Genomic DNA, 22,666 nt, shown 5'->3' on the forward strand with positions numbered 1-22,666 from the left:
GTAATGTAATGATCTCCGAGCCACTTAATTATCACTCTTGCCTTGTGACATGTTCCTGGATCATTGGGAGAAGTTGCTCTTGCAGGACATTTTAATGAATAATTTGATCTTCTTGTTGAACCAACTTTTAATATTTTCTGTGAAGATGTATTTTTCCTGTTAAATTTCCCCATAGAATGATCAGTTGGACTGTCTGCTTCTAAATCTCTTTTTCCTGGTCCAGCTCTCTGCGCTTACGGTGTGTGCTTTAATGGGGGTGTGTGTACAGGCCACGTGCATCAACTGTGTGACTGCCTCCCAGGATTCAATGGATCCAGCTGTCAGTATGGTGAGCACAAGTTATCTTAGCTTTGAACTAAGGCTCTATCTCATTCTTAAAGCACTCAATGAATGTTAGTTGGCTTGTGTAATGCATTTAAGCAGACTGTGTTCCATAACTCATAATAACACTTACATGAAAGGCTGTTTTCCTTCCTTTATTTGTTACTACTGAGTGTGTCTCTTGTATGACCAGATGTGTCAAATGAATCCATTAAATATTTAATGTACCAAGCAGATGTTTATGATGCTACATTTGATTTGATTTACATGTACAAACACTTCCGGTGGAGAGAACGCTGGCGCATGTTGGCGGCCGCTTCTCTGTCCGTCTTTTTTTTATTTCATTTATTCATTCTTAAACAGTATTGATTTTATTAGTTGGTGTTTTTACACTGCTTTTAACGATACTGGAGTTCTATTATGGAGTACGCATTATAAATAATATGTATTATTATTATTATTATTTAAAATGTGATAATAGACTAGCAATATTAACATACCTAATGTACTATTTGTATATGACGTCTCAACTCCTAGATTATGGTGCACTTCCCCCCTCTTGCTTTATCGAACGCTATCTTAAAGTAAATCTTTAAAAACAAAGATAATTTAACACTGTTAAATGTAATCTTTAACAAATCTCAAAATGAATATCCATTTTTATACTGTATATTATAATGTGATACCTAAATGCACTTTTTTTATTTGTAATTTATTTAGACAAAATTGTATAGAATTGTAATTTATGTTGGTTATTGGTTGTGACTGTTTTATGTTTCTTGTGGACATAAATATTGTTTGTTGCTGGAAACATTTTACTCACACAGTGCTAGTCAGATATGAAAGTGAGTTCTGACAGTTTCAAAAATGTAAGGAATTTTGCAATTCACAGCAGCTTGCAGGACTGAAGTTGTTTTACTGCAGCTGACAGAGCTTATTTGATTTAGTCACAAATTTACATGTCACATTCATTGTAAAAAACACCTTTTTAGTACTTTACAGTGCAGCAGAACCTTGTATTTCATCCAGTACCAGCTGTTTCACCACTCTTTTCTTTGAAATTCAACATGCTATGAAGCACCTCAAACCCCTGTATCAGAATATATGTTGTCCTCCCAAAGGGCTTCTCACTTTCATTGTTGAATCCTCTGGTCTTCTCAGTCAGTTCATTCTGCTTTGCTCATTTTGTTGCCCAGCACTTCCACTGCTTTCCTACAGAATATCCTCCAGGTGCATCAGTAGAACACAAGCACTTTTAGGTCACAGCAGGGCTGATAGGGCAGTTAAATCCCTCTCCTTACACTGTATGATCAGTGTTCCCTTATGGCATCGCTGTAGAAGTGAGTGTGAGAATAAAGTTCTGGAAGAGTGTCAGGCTTCTCTGTGAAGTGACTGTGATTTAGAGCAGATCTCAAGAGGGTTCGGGGGTCCATCTGCACAGCTGCATTGTCTGTGTGGGTGGGAAAAACATGCAGGTTACCAAAGACCTTCTGGCTGCTGCAGAAAGTGTTAGAACATAAGGAAACAAAAAGCCTGATGTGTTATTGTATTTCATATCAACCACAGCAGTGTTGGATGTTTACAGGTGTAAAAATGTAATTCTGTGTCAGTTGACAGTTCACAAAAATGCATTTCTTTTTATACATTATGGTTTATTCTAGTATTTTAAGTGCAATTTTACATACAAGTTTAATACACCATGGGGAAAAAAAAGAAGTTTGCTCATATATTAGTGTGTTTGAGCTGGTTTAGCTGGTCTCCCATTTGTTAGTTAAGCATTTTAAATAATATTCTCCCCTCATAGCCTCAACGTAGTTACTTTTTGTTTGGTAGTTAGTTTGTATAGTTAACAAATTTTTGTGAAAAGAACAGCTTGTCTTTAACAGATTCATCATGAGCATATTGTAGCTTAGCATGCTAGCATGATAATAACAAAGTAGATTTCCAGTACTGCAGTGTCTAGCATATTGGCAGGTTTTAAAACATTTAATTAGTTAGTGTCCTAGTATTTTTTGACCAAACGACATCTTTTGATGTTCTTCTAATAGCACTATCAAAAGTGGGCACTGGTAAAGTATGTGTTGTAAAGTATAGCTGGCAGAGCCCACAGGATGAAAGCCAACTATGTGCAGACATCCTGCCGGACGAATTTTATAAGACCGTGCAAATTATGCAAGTTTCTTACAGGCATTCAAGCAAATCCAACCAAGTTATATTTGTTGAAAAGCTTAATCTACTTAATTTAATTCAAATTAAATTAGGTTCCACCAAAACTGTAGTTTTTCCAGTTTGTAGAAAATTAAAAAAATGCGGAAAAGATTGGTAACACTTTATTTTGATGGTCCACTTTAGACATTCTACTGACTGTAAGTAACTTTGCAATTTATGTCAACTAACTCTCATTAGAGTATTAGTAGACTGTCTTCTTAATTTCTGCTTGCTTATTATTTGATGCCCCTCCAACAGACATTCTACTGACTGTAAGTAACTTTGCAACTACATGTCAACTTATTCTACTAACCCTATCCCTAACACTTACTAACAGACTACTAACACTCTACTAATACTCTAATGAGAGTTAGTAGACATGTCATTTCAAAGTTGGACCAATTTGATGTAGTTTTTGGAAAGCTCCCTAAAGTAACAACAGAATCGCAAAAATGTTGGATTGGATGTATGGTCAATATCCCAGAAATGTAATTCTTGTCAGAATTCCATTCTTTCCATAGGGATGTTATGTGTTATTTGCAAAGGTAACTTAGATTATTTTCCTGGAAATATGAGAGGAAATCTTTTTCCAAAGAAATCCCTCATAGTTCTAAAGTTATTAAGGGTCAGTGAGAGTGTGATGTGAGGTGATTCAGATGTTGTGACTGCTCAGTTTAGTAGCCTTGGATGGTGACAATTCACAGTATGTGTATTACTTTTATGAATCAAATTTTCTAAGTTATTGTAAGATATTTATTTGCCCGATTTTATTTTCATGTTCGCTGATGCATGATAATTACTATAAATAATTCTTACATTTTTTAAAATTTTGATATGATTTTTTGAATTTTGAATTATTCCCTTCTGGCCTCCCCTGACCTCAGTTTTTTTAGTCAAATGATTGTGTTGGACAATCATGGACACTCCCTCTACAGATCTGCTGCCTTTTGAAGATTGCATGTGATGGTGCCCATGGGGCTTCAGGACCTGTAGTTATGGACGTGATGTTACTGACCTTTTTTGTCTTGCGGGTCTGATGGAATGGCTCTCATTCCTGTAGTCAAATGGAGTGTTTTCTCGGTGGCCCTTTATGACATTCACATCATTGAGCAGACCTCGTATTAATCCTGCCAGAGATGTGACCTCATAGCTCTCTGAACCCCGATATAACAAATGTTTGGAGGACATGCTTTGGTATTCTCTCACAATCCTCAGAGTTTGATCACACCACATGTATCAAGATGGAGGGAGCGTTTTGGCTGAACGACAGCTAGAATCATCAACAACAGGGCAAAATAAAAACCCCAAGCCCCAGTTCTCATGTTTGCCAACTGTAAAAGAAAGGGCTTTTGTTGTGCCATCAGTTGAAGACAACAATTCCCAAGATGTTTTTCAAGACAAATGGACAGCAGATTTACACTGCTTTGTTTCCTGTGCTGTCCATTTGTCTCTGAAGAACCTCTTGGGAATTGTTGTCTTCAACTGATGGCACAACAAAAGCCCTTTCTTTTCCGGTAATAGCATAATCCATTTTTTCCTGATCTGATAATTTATCATGAGTGGTAGAAGAACAGTTTGGTGTGCAATTATTCATCGCAATAGAGGGAAAACCTGTTCGCTCATGTAATGAGATTTGTCACGGAATTTTTTCGGCTATACTTCAGATTAACCGTTTTACTTGACAGTTTGAGTTTCAAAAATCACTTTAAGCCCCATAGCAGTAACTGATTTCATCATAACTGAGCTAGTTACTCAAAGGCTAGAACACTGGGTCTCAATTTACTAAGCATGTATGCGCATTGCACACAAATTTGTGTGTACAAATTTTTACAAACAAATCATGATTTTCTAATGCCTTTCATACTAAAACTGATTCTAAATTTACGAAAAACTTAGGAACTATTGACACAAACACATGCGCACCACAAAATCACATATTCTGGTTGGCCTTATTATTGTGTTATGAAATTGTATACATGGAAATTTGATCTTAAATATATTTTATCAGATACAGTGAAGCTGCGTTGTAGCTCAAGCTGTGAGGTATCTCTGTATAACAATGCAAATACAAGAATAAAAGTGTTTATTGTGTTTGAACTGGTTTTGAGGATGGCACACTGGGAATCTCTGTGGTCCCTTGATGCACTTTGCATCATGAATCACATCTAAAGCAATCCGTGTCAAATAGCCTTGGCCGAGGTGTCTGGTGTAGTCTTGATGTGGTTCCCTCAATGGATTTCATTACATGGAGAAGCTGTGAATTTAATTTTCAATGGACATAATGTACATGACAGTTTCTCTCTTGCAATATTTTCAGTTGCTAAAGCATAATTGATGGTTTTAACATCAGACTGTCTGAGGTTGTTTTGAGTTCAGGAATCTTGGACATTATACAGTAGTTAGTGCTAGTTTTATTGCTGAGTCTTTAAGTAATCCTGGAATATGCAACAGGCTAGTGTTTCCTTCAGCAAACAGGGCTATGTTTACAACATGAAGGATCTGTGCCACTGAGGTCAAAGGGCATGTGGACACAAAGGAGACAAGAGCATTGATGATTTCTGTGGGCAGAACTTTGGTGACTGTCCAAAAAAACAGCTTTTTATTCAGATAAAGATTTGATTCAACAGAATTTCATTTTATATCTTGGGTGATCTTGTTTTAAAGGGATAGTTTACCAAAAAATGAAAGTCACTGAATCACATTTGAGACAAGTCAAGTTTATTTGTATAGCGCTTTTCACAATATACATTGTTTCAAAGCAGCTTTACAGATGATGTTGCTGTTTATAATATCTTAATATCTTAATTCCTTAATGCCTTATTAGTTGCATTTACCAGATTAGAGATGGGCAATAATATAGTTTAAATTTTGTGACGATATAAGCAATTAATCAGTTGAGATTTGCTATATAGTGTACAGTATATCACCCTACATGAATGCGTATAAAGTTAGGCATATTTGTATATCCAACTTTTTATAAAGAGCTGGGCAATAAATAATCTAGTTGACATATTGCGAATTTGCGACGATATAAACAATCATGCAGTCGAGGTTTGCTATATCATACAGTACACTGTACGCATTACATGAGTATTCTTTATGCCACATATCCAACTTTTTATATATAGAGTTGTGATTAATATAGTTTACATTTTGTGACAAGTGTACTGTACATAAAGTTGGATGTAATTTATTTCAAACTTTTAATATGTCGCAGGGTGATAATATAGTTTACATTTTGTGATGATATCGACAATCAGGCAGTTGAGATTTGCTATATAGTGTATACCGCTTTAATGGCGCTTTAAGTTTCATGTAGCATTGCCATTTTCCCGTTCCCAAAGAAAGAAAATAAATGGTATTCTTGCTGGTATCTACTTACCATATCTGGTATCTTTGTGTTTATTGTCATTAGGTGCAGTAGCAGTGTTTTTTGCTGAAATGAGTTTGATAAAATACTTCAGCAATTTGCCGTTTCGTTGAGCCCCTGATACAAGACAAGTGCTGGTCATGGTCTCACATTTCTAGATAAATGTTAGACAATATCCTTGACGTTTTCCATGACTGCTGACTATTCCACAAATACTTACCAATGACATAAAAGTATTCTGAAGACATTAGTAGAGACAGATGAGTCAGTAGAGCATGCTTTTCAAATACTTAAAATGTTGTGTCCTGCTCATGAACCTAAACACTCTTACCACACACTTTGATGGCTGTAATTTAATTCACAGACCCTCTGAATACTAGCAGCAGTAGCAGGTGATGCATTTTAGCATGAAGTCTATAGGGACTCATATATCTGGAAGCTTTACATTAAAACCATGCAAGGCAGAGTGACAGCTTTGAATAATACTGGACAGCAGTGTGGACCGCAAAAAAATCTTTTATCTTTTTTTTTTCTTTTTTTTTTTCGTGCACTCTTTCTGTGATAGATGCCTTAAGGTGCTTGTAAAACAGAAATTTATGCGTGAGTGATTCAGAATTATTGCTCTGGAAATAAATACATGTGAATGTACTTTGTTATTTCATTAAAAAAATACTGGAACGAATCAATCCGTTAACGTTTTTTGTAGTGCATTCCTCCACTGATGTGAAGGGAATAGCATAACATTATTAAAATGATCATTTTTGCATTTATTCCCCTCAAATATTTATTTCTTAAATAACTAAAAAATATTTTAATGGAATCGTTAAAGAACTGCAATCATTAAAGTCCCTCTGCAGTCAATAATTTTATCCCTTAAAACTCATCTTTGATCACCAAAATGACATATTTAAAAGTTTTTTCCTTGAAAAAAACCTTGATGCCTTAAAATCGCTTGAATGTAACTCTACACCCTTGTCTCATTTAATATACGCAGGTCTATGAATATGCAAATTATCCCCGCCTCCACTCACTCACACCAGCTCAGAGATCCACTTGTTGACGATCACACTTTGATGTGATTGGTTACAAGGTAGTTTGTGACGTCAGAAAATCCGGCGATTTCAAACTGCGTCTTTGGTCCACTTTAGTTTTAAGGAGAAAATACTCAACAATGGTGTTGACTTATGCATTTGTACATGGTTTCTCTTAAATCATATTAAAAACACCACCACATGTGGACTTTAACAGGAATCAGAACCGAACTTTCTTTACGATTCCCATCCCGAGTTACTTCACATGCTGTTTGATTTACTAAGTTTTTTATTAGTATTTACAAACATAGAATTTGTATATGTGAGTGTTACCAAGCCTTGGTTCAGTAAATGTTCACTTCATATAGTAGACAATAATCTTTACTCCTGGACTATATGACGCCTGCTATCAAGATGTCAAGACGTGCATGTTCAGTCTCATGCATTTGTGTCTGGAAGACATCCAACTTCCTCTAAAACCTGCTGAAATATATGTGTATGAGTTATGTTTCCCTGCCATGAACTGAAATCTGATTGGAGTCATGTGCAGGGGAAAAGCATTCATGTGCTAGAATAGTAGCTGTAGCGTTGTGTAAAATCTTAACTCTCATTAATTACACTTAATTTGAGAGGGAACCCAATGGTATCACTCTCTGAAGTGAAATTAGTCCTTCTCTTTTCTCTTTCCCTCTCATTCCTTACTTTGCTTATGTCTCTGGTCTGTAATGATGGGGTATTACTTGGGAAGTCACTTACCTGTGAGGGAATTGCAGCAAGGTATTAAAGGCTCATATTACTCAGATAATGGCTTATTAGGAGATCAGCATTCTGTGTTGGCACTGGGTTTCTTGAAGATAGAAAAGGAAGCTTGTCCAAAATTTAGTTTTTGGCAGGAAAATTTTTATCCCAGATGATAAAATCACATAAACACATTTATCAGCAGTAGGACAGTAAGGAAGTTTAGCCTGATTGATTAGAGGCTTCTCTTGTGGGGATTCCAAAATATAAACCTTAATTTTAAATAACTAGGCTAAAGTATAGAAGCAATCAAGAGTTTATGAGGATCATTATTCTCCTGACAGAATCTATGCAATCTATAATATTTAAAAGCCACATACATGTTCAGGTTTGTTCTGTAGGTTATGTTGTGGTGTAATTCTGTATCATCCATCCAAATTTGTTGTAAAAATAAACATGCCATTTTTCCAACCTAGATGATAAATTTAGGAAAAGGAGACACTGTATTTCTTGAAATAATGCCAGGTAATTTTAGAAGTGTTTTCTAGGTCTAGGTCAGTGAATCATGCATTTTCTGTAAAGCTGCTTTGAAATGATGTGTATTGTGAAAAGCGCTACACAAATAAATGTAAATTGATTTGAATTGAATAAGCTAACTAACAGGAAATCCAGTGTTAGGCTCAATTAGTGGCATGAAACTCGACTAAATGCTAAAGCTCTGTCCAGGCCATCCCCCAGAATCACAAACTTACTTACACAAACAATTTTTGTCACTAAATTACCTTGCATACAAGTGAATTCACCCCTGAATCAACTGCAGATTTACATGATTAACCAAAGGTCTTCATATAGTGTCCAGTTTCCCTCTGAACAGACTCCGGACAATACCATAGTCTCACGAGAGAGATTTTCTTTTATTGTTCTCAGCACACCTGTGTTGGCATGCATCCACTGCAGGACCTATAGTTTCTCATCTTACTGTCCTCAGTGGGACATCCTCTCTACTCACTTAGGGAACATGATACCACATGCGACCTGAAGCTCTTTTCTGTCATGTGTTTTGCCTTTATTTATTTTATCTTCCCAACTAAATGGTTGTTTTCTGCTTTAGTTTACACAAAAAAAGTATATTTTGTCAGTATTTACTTTCCAAAACATGCTGTTATGACAAGTATCAACAATATAAATACTATTCCAGAAATGGGCAGATGTTGCCCTCTACTGGGGGTAATATGTACTATTTTTAATGGTTAGACTCTGTATGACATCTACATTTCCACTCTGTATTTGGTGAATAATAATGAACAGATTTCTGCTAAATGAGTGTGAGGAAATGATGACAGAATTCTCAGTTTAAGGAAAAAAATTGCTGTAGAAGGTATAACTCGATTAGACTGACCAAATTTAGAGATTTACATGGAAATTTCTATTTATTTTATATTTTCCAGAATAAACGACTTTACTTTATTACCTATAATAACTGTGGCATTTATATATATATTAATCGTTTTTGAACCGTTGATTTGTGCAAGCTTTTGTTGTTTTTTATTGCAATAATCGAGGTGACATGCAGTTTGAATGAGCAAGACACTTCTGATTCATTTTATTTCAAGATATCATAATTAAAATAATACAATAATAATAATAATAATAAACTTAATATAGAATAATAGATATGTACAATAATAGAAGTGTTCTTAAATGATGGACAATTTGTTGCACTATTATTTAAATCTCTTTCAATATTTTTTTTAATCATTTATTTATATTTATTTTGAATTATGTTATATATATATATATATATATATATATACAGTGAGGAAAATAAGTATTTGAACACCCTGCTATTTTGCAAGTTCTCCCACTTAGAAATCATGGAGGGGTCTGAAATTGTCATCGTAGGTGCATGTCCACTCTGAGAGACATAATAAAAAATAAAAAAAATCCCGAAATCACAATGTATGATGTATAATGTATGATACAGCTGCAAATAAGTATTTGAACACCTGAGAAAATCAATGTTAATATTTGGTACAGTAGCCTTTGTTTGCAATTACAGAGGTCAAACGTTTCCTGTAGTTTTTCACCAGGTTTGCACACACTGCAGGAGGGATTTTGGCCCACTCCTCCACACAGATCTTCTCTAGATCAGTCAGGTTTCTGGGCTGTCGCTGAGAAACAGAGTTTGAGCTCCCTCCAAAGATTCTCTATTGGGTTTAGGTCTGGAGACTGGCTAGGCCACGCCAGAACCTTGATATGCTTCTTACAGAGCCACTCCTTGGTTATCCTGGCTGTGTGCTTCGGGTCATTGTCATGTTGGAAGACCCAGCCTCGACCCATCTTCAATGCTCTAACTGAGGGAAGGAGGTTGTTCCCCAAAATCTCGCAATACATGGCCCCGGTCATCCTCTCCTTAATACAGTGCAGTCGCCCTGTCCCATGTGCAGAAAAACACCCCCAAAGCATGATGCTACCACCCCCATGCTTCACAGTAGGGATGGTGTTCTTGGGATGGTACTCATCATTCTTCTTCCTCCAAACACATTTAGTGGAATTATGACCAAAGAGTTATATTTTGGTCTCATCTGACCACATGACTTTCTCCCATGACTCCTCTGGATCATCCAAATGGTCATTGGCAAACTTAAGACGGGCCTTGACATGTGCTGGTTTAAGCAGGGGAACCTTCCGTGCCATGCATGATTTCAAACCATGACGTCTTAGTGTATTACCAACAGTAACCTTGGAAACGGTGGTCCCAGCTCTTTTCAGGTCATTGACCAGCTCCTCCCGTGTAGTTCTGGGCTGATTTCTCACCTTTCTTAGGATCATTGAGACCCCACGAGGTGAGATCTTGTATGGAGCCCCAGTCCGAGGGAGATTGACAGTCATGTTTAGCTTCTTCCATTTTCTAATGATTGCTCCAACAGTGGACCTTTTTTCACCAAGCTGCTTGGCAATTTCCCCGTAGCCCTTTCCAGCCTTGTGGAGGTGTACAATTTTGTCTCTAGTGTCTTTGGACAGCTCTTTGGTCTTGGCCATGTTAGTAGTTGGATTCTTACTGATTGTATGGGGTGGACAGGTGTCTTTATGCAGCTAACGACCTCAAACAGGTGCATTTAATTTAGGATAATAAATGGAGTGGAGGTGGACATTTTAAAGGCAGACTAACAGGTCTTTGAGGGTCAGAATTCTAGCTGATAGACAGGTGTTCAAATACTTATTTGCAGCTGTATCATACAAATAAATAGTTTAAAAATCATATATTGTGATTTCTGGATTTTTTATTTATTTTTTATTATGTCTCTCACAGTGGACATGCACTTCGATGACAATTTCAGACCCCTCCATGATTTCCAAGTGGGAGAACTTGCAAAATAGCAGGGTGTTCAAATACTTAATATCCTCACTGTATATATATATAATAAAATCACTGCTCTAATGCAGGGGTTTCATGGAAGGAAAATGAGATCTATTCCAGAAAATGTTGAATGATTCTTCACGAAGCATGTGAAATCTCTCCATTTGATTAATGTGGAAGTATTAAATGAGAAAACGTCCCTTGCGGTGCTGTTGCAGGTGTCAGCAGTAATTGAGTCTCAGGGCGGACCTTGAATTTGACTCAAAATGAAGAAGCAAATATCCGGCTGAGGTCAGCATGTCAGGGCCCAGAAGAAACTCAGGACCTCCACCGCACATAATTTCACACCCCATCCAGATTTCAGAACTTTGCGTACTGTAGTCGTGAAGAAGCTGAGCCCTTTTTTCCCACTGCCCGGTAGACTATAAAGACAAAAACCTCCCATCTGTTCATAGTTACCTGCTGTGTGCTCTCCTTTACCCTCATCAGAGTATTGGTTAACTGCCACCCTCTCTTTGAAACTGATACACACAAATCTTGTATTTCCTGTAGATTTCATGCTATAAATCACATTTTGATGGATTTATTGAAGCCTTTAGTGCTAGGAAAGCTATTGAACTGTATTATATTCTTAAATCAAAGACTTACTCTACTTCAGCAGTATGACTTCCAAGTCTGTGATGGATGTGGCTTTGCGTGTATTCTGTTTGTTTCTGTTTGTTTAAACTGCTTGCTTTCCCCTCCCCCTGCAGTTTTCTTTGAGGTCAAATACACAGCTTAGATCAGAGAATTATTAGGGTAAAAGCCCAAACAAAACCTGGCATGAATATATAGCCATCCTTTTAGATCTCACTTGCATCTTTGCTCTGCAGTCAAGCAGAAACTTCTTCCCAAGAACCCAAATGTCCATAGTGAAAGCTTGATTAAAGTGAATTGTCATGATGCTGTAAAGCTTCTTTCCATTATTTTGTTAGCAATTCCACAACGTGACCCAGCAGAGAAAATCTGTATTTTCATTAAATGGGTGTGATGATCTCAAATGCTTAACATATGACGTAATATTTCTTCCTAATCTCTGCATAAATCGGTAGAAGGGGGAATAAGTGGCAGCAGACCTGTCTAGACAGTTTCATCTTCAGTTCTTTATCTAAAGATTTGTGTCAGAACATGGTAGCTCAGGACGTGACTAGCAGTGTGTTTTTGTTGGAATGGTTGTCTCTTTGGAAGATGGAACAGCACTGATGTTCAGCAGAGACAAACTGACAGGGCTTCGCTCCCTTGGGCTCACTTGTCCAGGGTGGATTGGGTTTCAGCATCAAAACACACCCATGTCTTAAAAAGCATTTAATCCCACATTTAATGGGATTTGTCAGAGCAGGAAAATAGTTTTGCCTTGACAAGGTTTTATTGACAAAAATAGTAATTTTTCCTCTATAAAGCAGTGGTTCTTAACGGATTTGGCTTCAGTATTTTGCATTGGACATGAAGAGGAAACCCAACTGGGTTGGAAAACCAACATTATTTGACATACAGTACAAAAGTATAGATGCCAGTTAAAACTGGTTAAAAATGTCCTTGGTTCTAATTAAATACATTATTTTTTAGGGTAATTTGAATGATCTAACACCACAGTATGGACAACAAATACACATGCTTTGATAATCATTGGCAGTTAGTTATTGATTCTTATGTCCAGATAAAATGTATAAAATTTCATATTGAAATTATTTCCCTTTTTGGTCTTGAATGGTTCATGTTTCTGCTTAGATTGCAGCTACACATAAAACAGAGGGAAGAATAGTTATATAAAATAAACCAAACATAATTTCCAAATGATGAAATTAGAGGAAATGGCTTTTTGTGATGTTGGAAAGTACATTGGCTGTTTTTTTCCCCCCTGTCACTATTTATATGATTGTAGAAATAAAATAAACCAGAAAGTCTTTTTGTGTCCGATCCTGCAGCTAAATTGTGTCCAGCTTTCTCTGGAGTAAGAATGCTTACTTTGTTCATACTGTAATATTTTATGGCCTTTCATTCTCAAAGGCACTAGGGGAAAAAAGAAATGGCATAGTAGCTTTTCCGCACCAGCTTTCCAGTTATGCTTATTGGAAAGGCTGCATTCCCACAGCACCACAACCACTTTACAGTTTCCACTGCTAGACGCTTTACACCTATCAATGGAACCGCTGCCCATCAGCATCATTACTGCATGTCTTTCTGCACTCTGTTTATTATTTGACATTCAGGACTGTTTAAGTGCTCTTAAACTTAATTTCTGTTTCATAAATGGGAATAAGTGTGAAGCGGCTAATAGAGTTTGCTCTTACCTGCCAAGGCATGAATGCTTTATTCTGTTTTTGGTCATTTTTATATCATATTTTGTGCATTTGTATTTTTAAAAAATGAATGAAAATGTCACACCAATCAGGTGCCAGTTGGATACGCCCAAGCATGCCTAATAAGTATGCAGGAGTTCAGACAGACACTCCCTGCTCCATTAGATCTGCTTTAAAGTGTTTAGGTGTGGTCTGACTCTGGCTAGTGTCCTAAACCTGAAGTGTCTCTCATTAGACAGGACAGGTTTAGCTTTGAAATGACACTCATTGAACTACTAGGACATCAAAAGTTCCCTTTTAAGTACTGGGTAAGGAATGAAGCCCTTGGGAGTACTCATTCATTTATCTGTCTTTGTCCAGAACTTCATACCATGCAACCTCTATTTAGGCCAGTAACTGATAACACAAGTAGTACATGGTTTCAGAGTGAATTTTGTTTTGTTTACATTGTGTATATTAGTGGTGCTTGCTAAAGTGCTTGCATTAGTATTCCTCTTCGAACCAAAATTTAGGTGAGCTACTCCTTCCACACTGTTTTATGACCTATAGGTATGAATGAGATCTCAAATCATGTGGCTTATTGTGAATATGAGTCTTAAGACTTTTTTTCTGATTTGACTTACTCGGTTTGCAGATTATCATAGAGACTTTAGTGTGGACTAAGCTGTTCAGTAACAGCCTAGCAACTGGCAACACCCTAGTAATCACCCAGAACACTCTAGCAACCACCTAGCAATGCCTTAGCAACCACCAACACCCTAGCAATGCCTTAGTAACCATTCAGAAACACCTAAAAATTCCATGGCAATCACCTAGCAGTGCCCTAGAAACCACATACACCCTTTCAACCACCAGAGCCCTAGAAACCACAAACACCATAGCAACACCATAGTGACCACCCAGAACACTCTAGCAACCAGCTAGCAATGCCTTAGCTGCCACCAAAACACTAGCAATGCCTTAGTAACTACTCAGAAGCACCTAAAAATTCCATAGCTATCACCCAGCAGTGCCCTAGCAACCACAAACACCCTTGCAACCACCAGTGCCCTAGAAAACACAAACACCTAGCAACATCCTAGTAACCAGCCAGAACACCCTAACACCACCTAGAAATGCCCTAGCAACCACCAACATCCTAGCAATGCCATATTAATCACCCAGAACCACCTAGTAACGCCATGTTAACCACCTAGAAATGGCACCCTTGGGAACACCTTTTAACTCCCAGATAAACATTCAGGACACCATAGGAACCTCTTTCAAGTGCTATAAAAGCCACAAACACCCTAGCAACCACCAAGTAATGTCCTAGTTTCCATTCAGAACATCCTAACTACCACCTAGCAATGCCTTAGCAACTACACAGCAAAGCACCCCAAGCATATGAATGAAACTACATAGTCAAATTACCTTGGACTTCGGATAACATTTTTCTCCACAGTAGGAGTTTTCTTCCCACAAAGTGTGTTGGATAAAGAAAGGTTATCAAAACGGAAAGGTTATTTCATAAAGACATTCCACAGTGAATACATACTTCTAAGGCTACAGTTTATTTATCTGAATGGTTTATTGTGCATGTTACAGTACTGTACGTTCATTCACATCTGCATGGATGTGGGATCAGTCCAAAACTACCATCGACCACAGAAACTTGAGCCCTCTATAAGTCCATCAATAAGACTTGCTTTTGAGATAAAGAGGGAGGTTTGGACGATATTATAAATCAAGATAACATGCACGGTTTGCATTAGATTTTGGCAAAAAATGTAGGTCTTTCCTTCTCATCATTAATCAAAGGAAATATTGGTGAGCTCAAGTGACATGTGCACTGACTACACTATACAGACAACTATATTAGATATGTGGAGAGGCATGACTCTGTTTATGTGTTTCAGAACTAATTCAGTCCATTTTGAGAAGCCACTTTGCCCCTCAACAACCAGCATACTTAGCAAACCAATTTTCCATCTCATGCTAATGGTCGCTGGGCATAATATCTCTAAGAAGTTCATCTCAAAGAACTTCTTAAAGATGAGCTGAGAATCCCTCAACCTGAGATGGGCTTTATTGCATATGAGGTTCGCTCTGAGATCAGTCCTGCTGGCAAGAGAACGCCGTCATAAATGTAAGGAACATTTCTTCCTCTCTAATCTCCCAAGAGGTCAAAGATCCATGGAAAAGACAGAAGAGAATCTGGGATACTTCCAACATTATGGATTGCATTGTGAGAAATGGATTTAACCAAATTACTGGCACTTGGCACTGAACGCCAGTTTCAGAACTTTTCCTTTGGTGTCCTTTTCAACCTCTTTCAGGACAAGGAAAGAGGCATATCATAATGCGTATCATAATGTACATTTACTGTAATTTATGTATACATTTTATTTTTTTTTTTATTTTTTTTTTGCAGCATCCCTGCAACCATGAGAAGCGGCTTGGAGAATAAATGGATGTGTCGTTTTGTTTTTAGTGTCTTGTTTCACTTTGTTTTGTTATTCACAAAAATTTGTTTGAGATCAAACACAATTTGGCAGACTCCCTGTTGAAGCATCCATTTTGCAAAAGTCTTTGACTGTATATTATAAGGCAGTACATTCAGTAACTATATAAACTATAGCTGTGTATTTTCTGTGGATCACCGACAAGTTGCCTGGCACATCTCTAAAGCTAAATGGCAACGATCTAAATATTTAGCTGAGCCGAAACTGGCAGTCTGCTTGGCATTCAATCCAAATACAGCAGCTATGATGGATTATATAAAAACAGCTCTCTTGTAACTCCCTTAACTGCTTACCTTGAACGTCTGAGACACCATATGATTTATGGTCAATCATTGGATGGATAATTGGAACGGCTTCACGGCTTAAAGATGTATGGTCTATTGAGCTTAATTCATGACTTAATGAAGATCATTAAAAAATGCAATGTCCTGTAGAATGAAAAAAAAAAAATCTTGAAATTCTGTGCCAGTCAGATGGCGAGAAGATTCAGTTCAAGGATTGATATCTCACACAGTTTATTGTGGCAGAATGGATTTCCGAATACACTTTAGAATTTTGCTGCACTCATATAAAAACGATTAAGAAAAGCCCGGTTCTTCATGTGGATACTTAACCAGAATCAATCGCAATTGCCGTGACTGTTCAAGTACTTCTACAGATTTAAGGCAGTACGCTGTATTTGCTCTGTGAGTTTATACTGGAGCAAGACACATGTGGACTCTCTGAGATTAGATCTATGAAGGAGAAACGATTGTTCCCTTTCATTCAGTCACTACAAGTTACGTCAGTGAATGACGAAATGGGGGTTTCGCTTAGAAGCCTATCCTCTTCGAGTTCTTACAAAACGAGCCAATGGCAAAACAATGCCATGGGTCTGCGGAATTTACATAGCGCATTTCCGCCCCCACCGCGTGGGTATAAAAGGAGCAGCGCGGCAATTTCGCATTATGTTTTTGCTTCGCAGCCGAGTGTTTCTTCACTTCTCTCCACTGCAAGCTGTCTACGAGTTCTAGATATAAGACGAGCGACTCCTCAGCGGTGTTGGTGTGACGGCATGTTCCAGCGAGATCTCATTCCTGCTGCTGGTCTGTACAGTGATCTGCCAACAGTGTGTGTTTTCTCCCTGGGCGCTTCAGCACTGCTGTTGAGTTTTATCCTCTCTAAAAGTGCTGCAGAGTCCCCTCTGCCACACCCCAATCTATTTCTTCCACTAGAGGGGATACTTTGGCTGGTGGCCAGGGTGATCTGAGGCTGCCGGTGTGGAACAACCCGACGAATTCTCCTCGGGCCACACCCCCCTCTTTCACATTGCAACCCGTGAGGTTTCCGGATGAGGTCACTGGCCAGTCTTGTGGCAGGCCCAGGGTTTCATTCGGCACCCCGGCAGATGACATATCTATCGCCGCATCACAAGGTGGGCTTGAGTCATCTGGAGATGAAGACTCGGCTGTGCTGCCTTCTTTGGGGGTGCCAGCATTGCCCGAGTCTGATCCAGAACTGACTGCCATGCTTTCCTGGGCAGCCTGTAGGTTTTCGTCTACTCTGGTGGCGAAGACCTATAGAGCTGTGGGGCAGGCTGCCTCCTCACTGCATGCTATGGCCATCCTCCAGGTCTACCAGGCCAGGGTGCTCAGAGACATGTACGAGGGTAGGGCTGATCCAGGGCTCATGGAAGAGCTGCGTGCCGCCACCGACCTCGCTCTACGAGCGACGAAGGTGACCGCACGCTCCCTGGGTCAGATGATGTCCACATGCATGGTCCAGAAAAGAGACCTCAGGCTTAACCTGGCTTATATGCGGGAGGTTGAGCGAACCCCATTCCTCAACTCTCCCATATCCCAGGCTGGCCTCTTCGGTGGCGCGGTCGAGGACTTTGCCCAATAGTTCTCGGCTGCCCAGGAGCAGACTGAGGTTATTAAACATATTCTGCCCCGGCGGCCAGCTGCTGCCTCCACCCAGCCGCCGGCTCAGACGCCTCAGTCTGCTCGTCACCGAGGGCGCTCTCCCGCTCCTCCCGCCCGGCCCCAGCAGCAGCAGCAGCCTTCACCCAGGCCGCGCCGTGGAGGTAGCCCCAGGAAGGCGCCCCAGCCCATACTAGCCCCGCAACCTGCCAAACACCAGGCAAAGTGGCGCTCCTGATACGGGCAGCTCAGAGATGGGTTGCAGTTCTTCACAGGAGGTGGTTGCAGGGCCACCCCTTCCCCCAGTGGAGGGCCGGGGAAGAATCTTTTGTTCTCCCTTAAAGAAAGAACTGACTTTCCCATCTCTGAGCCCCTAGAGGCCGCGGATGGCAGTGTGCGACTCTCCGCCTCGCCACTCTCATCCCCCTCTGTCGCCAGACCCCTGTCAGACGTCTGGGCCAGTCATTCCGCCTCACTGCCCCGTCGTGAGTACATCTGTGGTTCACATGACCCCTCTGGTTCAGTTTTTGGGAGCCTGGCTAGAGCTTCCCAATCTGTCCCGCTGGCTCGCGAGAACCATCAGGCTTGGCTATGCGATTCAGTTCGCACGGTCTCCTCCCCGCTTTCGGGGAGTCCGCTATACCTGTCATGCGTGCGGAGGTCGCCACCCTACTGGCGAAGGGTGCGATCGAGACCGTCCCTCCAGCCGAAATTAAGTCAGGCTTCTACAGCCCCTACTTCATTGTACCCAAGAAGAGCAGTTGGTTACGGCCAATCCTGGACCTGCGCATCTTGAACCGAACCCTTCACAGGCTTCCATTCAAGATGTTGACAGCCAAACGCATTTTCGAATGTGTTCGTCCGTTGGATTGGTTTGCAGTGATCGACCTGAAGGACGCGTACTTTCATGTCTCCATTCTTCCTTGACACAGACTTTCGAGGGGCAGGCATACCAGTACACAGTACTTCCATTCGGGCTAGCCCTGTCTCCTCGCGTCCTCACGAAAGTCGTTGAGGCAGCCCTTGTGCAATCTGGCAATATGGGGTTCGCATCCTGAACTATCTCGACGACTGGCTGATTCTAGCTCACTCTCGAGATCAGGTTTGCGAACACAGGGACCTCGTGCTCCGGCACCTCGCCCGTCTGGGCCTTCGTGTCAGCTGGGAAAAGAGCAAACTCTCCCCTGTGCAGAGGATCTCTTTTCTCGGTATGGAAATCGACTCGGTCGCCATGTACACGCAGCTTACGAGCGAGCGTGCGCAGTCACTGCTGAATTGCCTGAGTTCAATCCGTTTGAGCGTCTGCAAGAACCAATGAGGTTCATTCTCGTGTGTTACGCAGCACGTTTGAGTTTCCACAAGAACCAAAAAGGGTCAGTCTCGTGTGTTACGCAGGACGTTTGAGCTTCCGCAAGAATGTTACCAATGAGGTTCATTCTCGTGTGTTACGCAGCATGTTTAAGCTTTCTCAAGAAAAAATGAAGTTCATTCTCGTGTGTTATGCAGAACGTTTAAACTTCAGCAAGAGGTTTGTTCTCGCACGTCAAGCAGGTTCAGTTGAACTTCTGTTTCTATTCGCTGACCAATGTTTATATGTGAATAAAAGCCTTATCATATAATAGTCTCTTCAGAAAATTTGGACTAAACCGCTCAATTCATATGGATTAGTTTTACAATCTCTTTATTAACTTTTTGAAGCATCAAAGTATCAGTTGCGTAGCTGCCAGTAGAGGGACAGAAAGCTCTCAGATTTCATTAATAATATCTTCATTTGTGTTCCAAAGATGAACGAAGGTCTTACGGGTTTGGAACGACATGAGGGCAAGTAATTATTGACAGTATTTTTGGGTGAACTATCCATTTAAGTAGGTTTAATGCGTATCACTGGTTGGAAATCACTGTTCGGTGTGACATAATACCTTTCTCCAAATAAATAGCTGAAGAATGAGTAATGTTTTAACATTATATAGTGTGTAAATTGCCTTCTGCAATTCAGGGAAGCATTAATGTGTCATTATTAATGTAATTTAATCAAAATGGTTTAAGATGAGCCTTTACCCCACACCTGGCAGTGGTTTAGACGGCCTCACTGACACAAAGACATCCACACAGAGAGTAAGACATGCAGTGGCCTTCCTTTCATCTGACTCACAAAACTCACATGAAAAGAGACGCTTGAATTGTGTCCAGCTGCACCTTTTAAACTCCTCTCAACCTTCATATCCTCTGGAAAAACTGAAACAACCTTTGTTGCATGCTTTTCCTCTTACTTTACGTATTTCCTTGTCCTTGTCACTTTGGATAGATTCCTGTGTTTTTCAAGATGCATCTCATACTGCAAGCATTTACAGTATGCCATGTTTGGACTGGCAGTATTTTGATTTTGTAAGTCAATACCATACTTTGTTTAAGTGCAGCATTTGAGCTTTTCTTTGGATCCCCTTTACCCCCCCGTAAATTAGTTTGCCATGTTTTCTCTCAGGGTCCACTGCACTGGACCAACAGATTGTCAAGACTAGGGTTATTTGTAGCTCATTCAAATTTCTGTTAACTTCTCAGCTGTAACAATAAGTTGAATTTATGTAAAGATTAATAATAACCAAGTCCCTATAAATCACTGGGCTTGTGACAGCAAAGGCCATATGATATGGCCACCACTCCTTTCATCTTTGTAGTGAAATTATCTTAATCATCATAACCCTAACAGCTGTAAGGTCTGTTTCATTATCTATCTATCTATCTATCTGTCTGTCTGTCTGTCTGTCGTTCGATGATTCTATCTATATTTGAAGACCTCCGGTGCAAAAGCCTCTAAAAGCCACCTATGTCAAAAATGAGATTATAATATTGAGTGAATGCTCTCCGCACATAGTTTACGTTCATCAAATACTTTCACTTTAAACTCACTAAATCCCAGCCTCAGCCCATTCAGAAATGCCGGTACTTAGGTAGAAACCTATACATAGGAGCCTGATAAAAATGTTACAGTAATATTAAAGAAAAAACGTTAGACGGACTTAGAGGCTTTTGGAAGACAGGAAGTCTTCATATATATTTTTCTATCTATCGTTCTATTGTTTGTTCTATCTATCTGTCATTCTATCTGTTTGTTCTGTCGTTCTGGATTCTAGTCGTTCCTATATTTAGATCTATAACAGAATTTAACATGATTTTCAAATTTGAATGCCGCTCAACTCTGGTAAATAATTCCCAATGGCCATCATTTATTTAATTGCATCCAATTAAAATAAATGTTCAATGTAGTAAAAGCAAAAGTGACCAGATTATGTGCAGAGTTTAAAAAATATATTTTGTTCACTGTTTTGTTTTGAGTGAACTGCAGCTTACACATTTGGTAAATGTCTCAGTGTCAATGCCTAAGAGAGGAGGAGGGAGGAGCAGAGACAGACAGGAGGGTGGGACTGCGGAGGCCTGCCCTGCACACAGGCGATGGAGACATATCAGGAGACACATAGCCACGAGAAAATACATGTCTGTCAATGCAGAGAGAGAGAGAGAGAGAGAGAGAGAGAGAGAGAAAGAGAGAAAGAGAGAGAAATTTCTTGATTCTGATGCCAGGACACACAGCTTATTTAAATAGCTACTCAAGCCACAGCAGCAGTTGTTCTCTCCTGTTGCATAATGGACATGCTGAGAGTGTGTTTTTCTTGTTTTGTTTGCATGATCTTATTTATGTCTATTTGAGTGAGGTTAATAACACATAGTGCTTGGACAATGCTGTCAAATTGGCTGAGGCTAGTGCTCGTATTTACCTTCTGGACACAGCTGGTCCCAGGTTTTGGTGCTGGGAATACACGTTACCGCTTCTATCACAGGAACTGCTACACCTGCTTCAATGGATATCATGGATACAACACAGGACACTTGGAGGCAGGTGAGTGTGACTGGATCCACTGTGAATAGATTCAGCTGATTCTGCTTTTTGAGGGAATAACTTTTACTATTATTTACTATCATATAAGATCTTGTATAGTAATTCAGGTGATTGTAATTCAGTAATTCAAATAAGTTAAATGATTGTGTGAATTCATAGAAGTTCTGGGACAGAACTTGATCGCGCTGTATGATTTGGTAATGTCTTGGCTGTGACAAAAGGAGCTTCATTCAGCACTAGTAATTCACCATGAAGGACTGGAGATGATAATGCCTTCACTCCACTGTGAACAGATGTCAGATGTGTAACAAAACAAATAATAAACTGGTACATTAGTGTTTGCCAAATACTATAGAGACAACTCATGTTTTCTTCCCAATTTTAGAAACCTGCAACTTATTAAAACAATGTAATTATGACAACTTAGCAATATTTCATTTATATTCTTAAATGACAAAGACTTTAGGCTGTGTTGAAAACAAATTTTCAGAGTTGAGTTAATGGACACTGATTTATGGAATTGCTCTTGGGGGTGAAGGGAGACTGTCAGAGCACAACCAATCATTAAAACACCAAGAGTCTGCGTTACTAGAGGAAATTAACTTGAGCTTCCAGCATTTGTCCCGTTAGAATTCATTACAGTGATAACTTTGATAAAGTAGGAACATTTTTACCATGCATGTTATTCATTTGGTCAAAATAAAGTCTGTTGGAACGATTTGTAGTGTTTGGAATTATTGAGTTTCAGTAGACCCTTAGGGTTATATCTTCTGCACCACCTATGAGGATCATGGATCACATAGACAATGTTCGCTTCAGATTTGACTCTCTCTGTCTCTGCTGCCAAAAGTGAGGAGTCCCAGTATACTGCAACTAAAGGAAGGTTTTGATGACTGTGTAATGGAGGCCAGATAGTAAGAGCTGTGCAGGTAAACCTCACTACCCTGATCTCAAGAGGTGCTATAGCGACTCATGGTAGAGTTTGTAATCTTTAGCCT

At 39.5% G+C, this 22,666-nt stretch overlaps 1 protein-coding gene and 1 long non-coding RNA gene across 4 annotated transcripts in view; both read left to right on the forward strand.

The window, feature by feature from the left end:
- megf6a (multiple EGF-like-domains 6a) overlaps positions 1-22,666 on the forward strand; it is a 59,628-nt gene that overhangs the window by 2,305 nt on the left and 34,657 nt on the right. Inside the window, exon 4 of one of the 3 annotated variants that reach the window (XM_082145462.1) lies at positions 224-328. In XM_082145462.1, the coding sequence (XP_082001588.1) occupies positions 224-328 (105 nt within the window). Of the gene's footprint in view, positions 1-223; positions 329-21,314; positions 21,669-22,666 lie in introns of those variants that run through there. The other 2 variants (XM_082145463.1, XM_082145464.1) reach the window with 2 other exon arrangements.
- Positions 9,617-10,930, forward strand: LOC309480835. Its single transcript, XR_014199793.1, has 2 exons — positions 9,617-10,102; positions 10,345-10,930. It is a non-coding gene; the product is annotated as an uncharacterized lncRNA (long non-coding RNA).

The sequence above is a fragment of the Leuciscus leuciscus genome (assembly GCF_965113295.1).
Source record: "Leuciscus leuciscus genome assembly, chromosome: 18".
Classification (NCBI taxonomy): domain Eukaryota; kingdom Metazoa; phylum Chordata; class Actinopteri; order Cypriniformes; family Leuciscidae; genus Leuciscus; species Leuciscus leuciscus.